Source organism: Erinaceus europaeus, chromosome 19 (assembly GCF_950295315.1).
Source record: "Erinaceus europaeus chromosome 19, mEriEur2.1, whole genome shotgun sequence".
Taxonomy (NCBI): Eukaryota; Metazoa; Chordata; class Mammalia; order Eulipotyphla; family Erinaceidae; genus Erinaceus; species Erinaceus europaeus.
The window spans coordinates 23,349,315-23,359,498 of record NC_080180.1 but is presented as its reverse complement, the minus strand read 5'-3'; the positions used below and the strand labels follow the sequence as shown (position 1 = coordinate 23,359,498).

General features: G+C 39.6%; 1 protein-coding gene across 3 annotated transcripts in view; it reads right to left on the bottom strand.

The window, feature by feature from the left end:
• Nucleotides 1-1,766: 1,766 nt before the first annotated feature.
• Nucleotides 1,767-10,184, bottom strand: part of MDM4 (MDM4 regulator of p53) — a 50,454-nt gene continuing 42,036 nt past the window's right edge. For 2 of the 3 annotated variants that reach the window (XM_007523148.3, XM_060178663.1), the window contains one exon: nucleotides 1,767-9,087. In XM_007523148.3, coding sequence (XP_007523210.1) covers nucleotides 8,515-9,087 — 573 coding nt within the window. In that variant the 3' untranslated portion in view covers nucleotides 1,767-8,514. The remainder of the gene's footprint in view (nucleotides 9,088-10,184) is intronic. The other variant, XM_060178664.1, reaches the window with a different exon arrangement.

The window sequence follows — 10,184 nt, the reverse complement described above, 5'->3', positions numbered from 1 at the left end:
GCAATATATATTTTTTTTCCGTGTGTGTATGTTCCCCCCACCACCACCACCACTTTGCTGGAGGAGTTAATGGACTACAGTATAGTTGTTGCAAAATTGGGTACAATTTCTCCCTGTGATAGGTGTCTGCAAAGCACTCTCATCCTCAACTTAGGGCCTTCCCACCACCACGCAGCAGGAGCCTCCAAATCCCTCCACCCCACCTCTTCTCCTCCTTCCCCAAAGTACTTTGATTTGGTGCAATTACCACACTCAGTCCAAATTGAATAAATCCTTTAAGTCACAAAATGTAGAAAGGGCTGTGTGGACATAGAACTGGACTTATTCTGATTTCTAATGCTTCTTTTTCCCCCTCAAGATGTTACTCCTGGTGTCTCTAGGACCTCTTCATGGCCTGTGATTCATCTCCAAGTACAGCAGCCTGTGAAGGGCACCCCAAGCTGTGAGGTGCACCAATCTGCACCATGTGGCAGTACTTAGCTCAGGTCAATTGACGGCACACTTCACTCCCCTTAACCCCGTTATAAGGCCTCATGAGAAGCCTGTGAGCAAACCAGCTTCTTGGGCATGCTCCCTCTCCCTCGATACCTTTGCCTCCAAGAGCAGAATCTCTCAATGAAGCCTCTAAGAACAAATGTAAATATTCTTTTTAATAAAAAGATAAGTCAGTAGCTTTTGAATGAGGGCTTCAATCCCCAAAATGTTAAGAACTATGGCCCGAGACACTCACAGATGCCAGGCAGTCTGGGTTCAAGTGCCAGCACCACATTCAAGCTTCATGGTGCTGAGGGAGACTCCACAGGTGGCAATGTTAGTGTCTCCCCGCCCCACCTAAGGTGGGGGGACTGCACAGGTACATAAGACAAAAATAAAGGACACTGAACCTGGAAGAACTTTGTAATCTGTGAACAGAGGCAAATCGCTTCAGTCAGCTGAGAAAACCACAGGCTCAAGAGTAAGTCCAGACTTGTGCCTTACCTTTATCTATTTAATTGCCACAAAGACTATTGTTGGGGTTCCATGCCTGGATGCTAAATCCAGACTTTTTTTATTCAGCTTTTAAATGCAGTATTAGAAGTAATGAATCAAAAGCCTTCATATTCATATCCACTGACAAGCAGCTCCCAAGGCCCAGTATTTCTTACTGTATATATTTAAGAGAAAAGAAGCCCACTCATTCGTGGAAGTCTGCTCCCTCAGCACTCCCCATCTGGTCCAGGGATTGAACCCAGGTCTCATGCTCAGTAAGAAGTGTGCTCTTCCCCCTGAGCTAACTCCTGGCCAAGAGAGCTTTCTGAAACCACCTGGAGATACAGGACTGCATATTAACTGATTTTTTTTTTTTTTAAACCCATAGCACTGATCAGCTGTGGATTATGGTGATTCGGGAGATTGAACCTGGGACTTTGGAACCTCAGGCACGAGAGTCTCTTTGTATAGCCATTATGCCCCTGCCCTTACTCCCTGATTCAAAATGACTCAAATGGTCAAAGTCCATTAACTCCATGTCTTAGCTAGCTTAATTTTAAAAGAAGGGGGGAAAAAAAGCCAATGCAAAATTGCGGATATCTCCTTCAGAGCTGGCAACCTGTGAATGAAATACAACAATTACTTCAACTAGATGAGATTTCTGTAAGGTCCCCAAAACTTATTGCAATAGTTAATCTCTCTGTCCCCAAATCATAACAAAGATGAAAATACAAAATGAGATGCTGCTGTATTAAAAAAAAAATAGCATATTGCCCAAATAATGACACAACAAAATGGCAGAATAAAAAATATTTAATTCACCAAAAAGCACAACAGATTCAACAGGGGAAAAAAGCATTACATAGTGCAAACACCAAAAAATATACAGAGATGGGTTTTGAGGTGCTTATAAAGACTAAACAAGAAGAGGTGAAAATGTCTCCTTTCTGCATCCAGTGAGCCGGCCACTAATCCATAAGTTCATTCAAATTGTCTTTTTCTTCCTACTTTGAGACCACAGTTGCTACTACAATGCTTGTCAGCTGACAGGCTGTTTGGGATACTCTCTGATCACTCACTGGCAGTGCATTTTATGGCACCCACTAATATAAGGTGTAGCAGAAAGAGAACTTTTTATATGAGCCCAGAAAGCAGATATATCTGCTACTCAAAATCATACTCATTATGATCAACCTTAAAGGCAGAACTGTTATCTAGTTGACAGCTTTGAATCAAAGGAACGGAGATCTGCCATGGAGGTGTGGGTAAGGAACAGAAGCAGAATACCAAGACGTGAGGTATTCTGAACACACCCCAGAGCCCAGTCTGTCGAGAGTCTAACTTGTAAATCAGGCTTCTGAGTTGTTCTCCCATACTTGATTCCCACACCTGATGATGAGGTAGAAAGGGTAATGAATTTTCCTCTTATAAATGGGGAAAATGCAGGCTTAAGAAAGTTGAGACTGGGACTCAAGAGATCATTATGTCATTCCCTATCTCTATCCAAGGAGGTCCTTAATAGTTCCTAGCTGTAGACTCTCAGGAGAAAGTCCTAGTAAAAGACTGCTTAAGACTTTTCAAGTGCTGAGGACGGCAAGAATACTTCCATTTCCCCTTTAAACCATGTTTCTACTACTTTTTAATGGAGGAGAGGAAAAGGTATTTTCATACTTATAAAAGGAAATTTTAAAAATGAGGCAAATTGAAGGGGAAGGGAAAAAAAAAAAGTACAGTCCTCCTTAGCATAAGAAAAAGTTAACTTTAATTTCATAGTGCTGTGACAAAGGAGAGTTTCCCCATCAGGCACACAGGAAGACTTTACTGCAAGATGCTTGTACTAGTGGTTTTGATACGCAACTTCCCTCCCTTACTGCTGAAAGCCCCTACCTAACACTAAGTCTACAACAGAAACACTCCCCAGGACAGGCTGGAAAAGAGGAATAGTATCTAAAGATACTAGAGCCAGAACCACCCAGAAAGTGATGCAGAAAGGTATAAGATTATCAAGAAATAAATGACTATAAACTCCAACAACAGTGAACAAAAAGAGCAACAGCAAAAGAGGAAAAGGGGAAATGTATGACATCAAAGTACTTATTAAAAAGAAATCGGCCATGAAGGATGATGAAGGACCTAGTGGGGGCTGTATTGTTAAATGGGAAACTGAGGAATGTTATGCATGTGCAAACTATTGTATTTACTGTTGAATGTAAAACATTAACTCCCCAATAAAGAAATAAATTAAAAAAAAAATCGGCACCACTACCTAGAGATAAGAAATTAAATGCTCTGATAAACCATTACGATATCAGTTTCCAATAAAGCATTTGTCAAAGTAGGTCAATTGTTTTGAGAAATGAATTATTTTTGACAGCACTACTTAGTCCCTTTGGGGACTTCTGTTCCCTTCTAGCCTAAGAAATGAAGAAGTCTGGGAGTCAGACGGTAGCGCAGCAGGTTAAGCGCTAAGCGCAGGGACCAGCCTAAGGATCCCGGTTCGAGCCCCCAGCTGGCTCCCCACCTGCAAGGGAGTCACTTCACAGGCGGTGAAGCAGGTCTGCAGGTGTCTATCTTTCTCTCTCCGTCTCTGTCTTCCCCTCCTCTCTCCATTTCTCTCTTTCCTATCTAACAACGACAATATCAGTAACAATTACAATGATAACTACAACAACAATAAAAAAGGGAAAATAAATAAATACAAAAAAAAAAAAGAAATGAAGTCTACTAGTTGTGCTATGTTCCAAAACATTATATAAGAATTCTGAAGGAAAACGATCTGTAGGAGGAGCAGTCTTAGATTTCAGATGCGTTGCCAAAAAAATGTCAAGACTTTCTTTCTCCAAATACAATTCTTTCTCTGGCATTTCAGTTATTCAGAAGGTTGAAAGAGCACTGTAACTCAACCCAAGTGTAGGTTTACTGTACTAGTTTGTTTACTTAATGCCACATTTACCAGTAAGAGCATTACTGGGGACTACATATCATGGCATCAAAAGATCTCAAAATGCTTATGGAACAAGATTCTTGCATAGGAGAGATCGGGTGGCTCCTAGAAGGAAAACAACCATGGTAAACAAAGCGAGCTGTGTCAGTGGAAAGCACATCTCAAAAGACTTTGGGGGAAACTCTCCAAATTAGAACCACTGCACACTCTTCATCCCCAGCTTAGCGTTAGGGTTTTCAATGTTCCTCTTCTTATGTTAAGCTGAAACTCTGCCAGTCACAAGTCTGGGAAATTCTAGCAAAGCAATCTCAAGGCTACTTAGGCAGTGCAAAATTCCAGACATTTGTAAACACTATACATTTTCCTTTTGGCACAGGAAAAGAGCTTGCACATTACTTTATCTTTGAAGTACAAATCCTAAACACGGTTAGTTCCTAACCTAAAACCACGTTTTGCAAAGGCATTAGCAGTCTTGATAATGGACTGTATGTCCATGGAGAAAACTATCCAAATGAATTCCTCAGAGCATGGGTCTGAGAACATGGGTCTGAGCAATTCAAGTAGATACTCAGTTACATGGAAAATAGATTCACAGTATCTGAAGCCACATACTTCTAAAAGCTCTTGTAATTCTCTGTGGGGGGGGGGGAATCTAAATAGATGATTATTAAGATTCCACTTAATAACACTACAGTAGCTCCTAAACATTCACCAATTTCTCATTGACTTTTCCAAGACATTAACAATACATTGAACTGACAATTTTTTAAAGTTACAGTATATTTAGACTCTTAAAAATAAATTCATAAAGCAAAATAATATACCCTATGGAGCATTAACACACATCTAAATAAACAAAAATAACAATGAAAATCAACTGCATATTTCAAATTGTTGGTAGTGATTCACTCTCCTATTAGAGAAGTTCAAGGCAGTTTGAACTGGACTCTTGGTTCATTTCTCCAGCCTCGGAATAGGAACCTAGGACTCCATAGATGAATAATAGTGTAAGATTTTTATTCATCAGCTCTGACTTAAGCAGTAAATACAAAAACATGCCAAACCTACAAGAACAGTGCCAAGTGGAGGGCGCCTATACGAAGACACAGGATCTGTGGCTAGCACCAAAAAAGTCACTGCTTTTCTAAACATTTTGTCCCTTCTGCTGTGAACTTTCTTTCTAGGCTAGCATGAACATAGGTGTTAATTTAAATACATAACTAAGATAAGAAACTTGGTGGAATTGTCAGACAACTTCATTAGCCGCAACCACAAATCTCACACCTAGTTTAACAGATCCTTCCCTAACAGTCACGATTTCCACTCAAGCAAGACTTACCTATATGTAAGAGGCTCGTATAACTCATTGTCCAAACGGGGACATTTGAGAGTGAAAAGGAAGAGAAGACAAAGCTGACAGTGTGCTGGAAAATGGGAGTAAAGGAGAACTGATTCAAGAAAACTCAAGTGTCTGGTCATCTAACTACAAGTAAAGATCAGGGATAAGTGTCCAGAAATTAACTGCTCGCTACTTTCTGTGAGGACTTCACAACCATGTCCTCTCTTCAATGGCAGTGAGTAGAAGATCTTTGTACCGCAGAGCTATGGGACATTGCCTAGAAGTGGGGGGTGTGGGAGGCGCAACCTTCACAGGCATTGAAAAAGAATTAAAAACAAATCAAGAGAGGTAGGCTTCCTTCAGATAAAATGATTCAGCTCAAAGCAAGGCTTAGGTTCTATGAAGCAAAGTACACAGTACGAACAGGGACAAAGGGGAAAGGAAATAAGCTGTGTAAATCAGAAGGAATCAGAGCAGGGTGTACCAAAACCAGCATCAAATATCTACAGATACAAGTAATACTTCACTTTTCTTATTTAAGTCCCTTTAAAGTTGCATTATTATAACAGAGGAATCAGTGAGTTGACCTTCAACTCTCCTTCCCCTTCTTCCCTATGTTGAACTTAGCATTTGCAAAAACATGTGACTGGCAATATACAACTATGAATTTATCAGGTCATTAAGAACAGTATCATGTTCTGGGATACAGCAAAGCTGCTGTGCACTAAACTTTAAAGCCAGAAGCTCCAAGGTCCCAGATTCAGTGGCTGGCACCATAAGCCAGAGCTGAGCACTTGTTCTGGTCTCCTCTCATATCTTCTCTCTTTTATGAAAATAAATAGGGGAAGGGAGGGAAAAAGATACACTGTATGGTAAATGGGGAGGAAAAGAATTTAAATATGACATTTGAAAACATTTCCCACAGCGTAACAAAAACCTAAAAGAATTGTGTGTGTATGTGTGTGTGTGAGAACTGGAGACTTGAGCTACACTTCCTAAGAAGGAAATATGCTGGCAAGAAGGTTTCAAGTTGCTCTCTTACCTATCCTCCCAGTGGGATGAGTAGTTTATCAAGTTACTAAGGAAAGCATGATAGACTACAACAGACTTGCAAACCAATATTTCCTCAAAAAAAAAAAAAAAAAAGCTAAAGGGAAAAAAGAATATTTTTAAAGAAAGTACATTTACTGGGTCTTTCTCGTTTGGGAGAAAGTGTTCAACGTTACTGTTCACTCAGAACTTCTATTTTAGCTGCAAGTCATATTCTCTAATGTGTCTAGGGTTGTTAGTTATACCAAATGCACCAAACACCACCACTTAAATAACAAGTGAGAAAGAAGCAAATACAACTTAAAGACATGGATTCTATAAGAGATTTAGATTCTTTGAATACTAAGAGCATACCAGCTATAACTTTGAATTGTCTATTCACCTTGCAGATGCATGTGCAAAATAAGAGTTCAGTTACAAGTGAATTCTAGTTTCAAACTTATGTTTGTGCTGCATAAAATAAACTTGTTTCCTTTTTCTGTTCTTGGGGGGGTGGGGGGTGGGAGGTAAGGGGGCCATGGTTCCCTTCCTTCTAGGGCAGTGTTTCCAAAAGCCTGGCTTGTCAATCGCTGGCACCAGTTCCTCAAACACTTGTTCAACTGGAAATCCCTACCCCAGTTCTCAGGGATCAACAGGAGAACAACAAAGTTGAATCTACTGATTCTGAAACTTGATGATTCTATAGCCTCCATCTTCTAATAACACATTTATACTATGGGGCATGCACCAACATTCTTCCCATGGGGAAAACAGACAGGGATCTTATACAGGAAATCAACAGAAAGGCCTTCAATTTAACATGTATGTGTCCCAATGAGGTTGCTTCAAATCTATACCATTTCTCTTTCTTTTTTCACAACTGCTACATTCCTTGATTTCAAATGGGCCTCACACCCATCCAGAATTTTACTATAAACCCTTTCCTCAGAAAGAGAGAAGAAAAAACCATCTCTAAAGGCTTTAGACAAAAGGACAAACAAGAAATTCCTCTCAAGAGATAATGCAGACAGAATAAGGTAAAAAGAACTTCGGTTAAAAATTCTGAGCCCTATCTTTCTATATTAGAGCTGTAATTGAGAAGGTTGAGCCAAAAAAAATACACTTAAAATAAAATCAAGGTGTTTTCTGACTGAAAGCAAAGTCTGTTTTGGCTATTTAATTTTATGAGACAGACAGACAGTTTATGACAGGTATTTCCTTCCTATAAATCTAATTAGCTATTTCTACAGGTCCAAGCTTTGATGAAATTCTTTAAAGCACACATACAATATGTTGTGTAGTCAATTATTTCTACGCACTTATTTTTCTTAAAAATTAGCTGTCAAATTAAACATGTGCAAAAAGGAAAATGAATATAAGGTGAGACTCAGGAAGTGGGACTGGGATTGCCTCGGAAGGGGCACAAGAGAATACTCTGAAGGGACAGCAATACCCACAGTTCATCAGAAGGGAATGGTTCGTTGTTTACTAGTTATCATATTTCCTTAGATACATAAAAGGTGATATATATATTTTTCCCCCAAAATTCTTTTAGGGGTATCTTAGCAAAAATGTTTGACATTCCAGTCATACAGGGGAAAAACTGTTTCTTTTCCCAAGAAATGTCTTTTGGCTACACAGGATGATGCAGTCTGACTGCAAGATAAAGTGATCTGCAGCATTACATAACTTGACAAGTCAAATTATTTGTCTTTGCACCATTAGCTTCAATAATTTTTAAGTTACCTTGGAAGGAGGAGGGTTACATCAAAAACATACTCCATAGAGAAGTAGGAAGGTGGCGCAGTGGCTAAAGCATCGGACTCTCAGGCATGAGGTCCTGAGTTCAATCTCCTGCAGCACATGTACCAGTGATGTCTGGTTCTTTCTCTCTCCTTTCTCATTAATAAATAAATAAATCTTTTAAAAAGAGAGTGAGAGAGAGAGAAGTGGGGACTACAATTAGCAAAAGAAGTTACTGCTCCTCCGGTAATTTGGTAAGTGAACACGTATGCTTGCTTTTACTAGTTTTGGCTCCTCCATCCTCATCTTTGAAGGGAGAATGAATTCACATATTTCCTCATGGTAATGAATGCCCAAACCAATAGTTCTGAAGATCTCATTTTTAACTCCAAGAGTTTAGAGGCAAAAATATCCGGAAGCTGGTTCAAAGTGTACATAAATAAATGAACTCAACACTCAATACTGATGTATTTCTCTGCAACTGATTCAGCTATGCTATAAAAACTTTAATAACCAACTGAATCTCTTTGTTGCAAACAGGGCATGAAGCCCCAGACTTCTTTAATCTTCTGGCGCATTGAAAACAAGCAATAAGGTGGCCTGTCTTCCCATGAACAATGTTCCCATCTCGTGGTTTTTTCTTACATAGACTGCATGGCTTTAACAGGTTCTGACAATCCTCCATGTTTTCCATGTCTGTCCTCTGTTCAAAGAGGTTATCAGATTGCTCTCCCATGCTTGATATAGTTTCTTGGCTTTCAGAACTATGAGCCAAGTCCAAGAATTCTACCGAGTTGCAAGGATCAGAAAGTTTGGAGTTTCCATCCTTGAGAGATAAATCCTTAGGTCTAACAACTGGAGCTGATATGGTCCTTCGGCAGTCAGGGACATCAATTCCTTCATTTTCCCTCTTGTCTTCTATGGCAGTGATATCAGACGTGGAGAGAGAGTGGGTTAACTTAGAACAATCTGAATACCAATTCTTCCTCAAGGCCCAGCAACTGAAACAGTACCTCTTGCTTGGAGAATTAAATTTCTTGCACTCAGTACACTGCCACTCATCCTACAAAGACAAGTGTAGTTGATTAATACTCACTGATGATAAGTGAAATGCAGGGAGACAGGGCACTCACCTGGGTAAATAGCTTGAGAGTCCAGTCCAGTCTTTCTACACCAGTGGCTGAGCCTAGGATTTGATAAGTTCTGCAGGCACATCTAAAAAAGTCTTAAGAAGTTCTACAAGGGTGAGGGAGACAACATGGCTATACAAAAAGACTTTGAACCTGAGGCTTTAAAGTCCTAGGTTCAATCCCCCACACCACCATAAGCCAGAGATGAAGAGTACTCTGATCTTTCTTTCTGTATCACTCTCATTAAAATAAAACAAATTTTTTGTTTGTTTGTTTTAAAAAGTTTGTGGTCCGGGAGGCGGCGCAATGGATAAAGCACTGGATTCTCAACCATGAGGTTCCAAGTTCAATCCCCAGCAACACATGTACCAGAGTGATACTGGTTCTTTCTCTCTCCGCCTATCTTTCTCATGAATAAATAAATTCTTTTAAAAAAAAAATTCTATCTTAATAATGACAAAAGTGCCATTTCAAGCTAAAATTTTAAGAAAGTTAATCCCGGTTCGAGCCCCCAGCTCCCCACCTGCAGGGGAGTGGTTTCACAAGCAGTGAAGCAGGTCTGTAGGTGTCTGTCTTTCTCTCCCCGTCTTCCTCTCCTCTCTCCATTTCTTTCTGTCCTATCCAACAACAACGACATCAATAACCACAATGTTAAACAACAAGGGCAACAAAAGGGAAAATAAACAATATAAAAAAAAAACATAAAATTAAAAAAAACAAGGGTAACAAAAGGGGAAATAAGTAAATATTAAAAAAAGGAAAAAAAAGTTAATTTGACTTTCTACCCATTCTAGATATAATACAAGCATTGCTCACTTTTATCCCCAATGTATTTTTGTTTTTACTTTTTAAAATTTTTTTATTTGTATTACTGTATAGAGACAGAAATTAAGAGGAGTGGGGGAGATATAGAGGGAGAGAGACAGAGACACACCTGCAGCGCAGCTTCACCACTTGTGAAGCTTTTCCCCTGCAGGTGGGGGACCAGGGGCTTGCATCTGGGTCCTTGCACACTGTAATGTGTGCACTT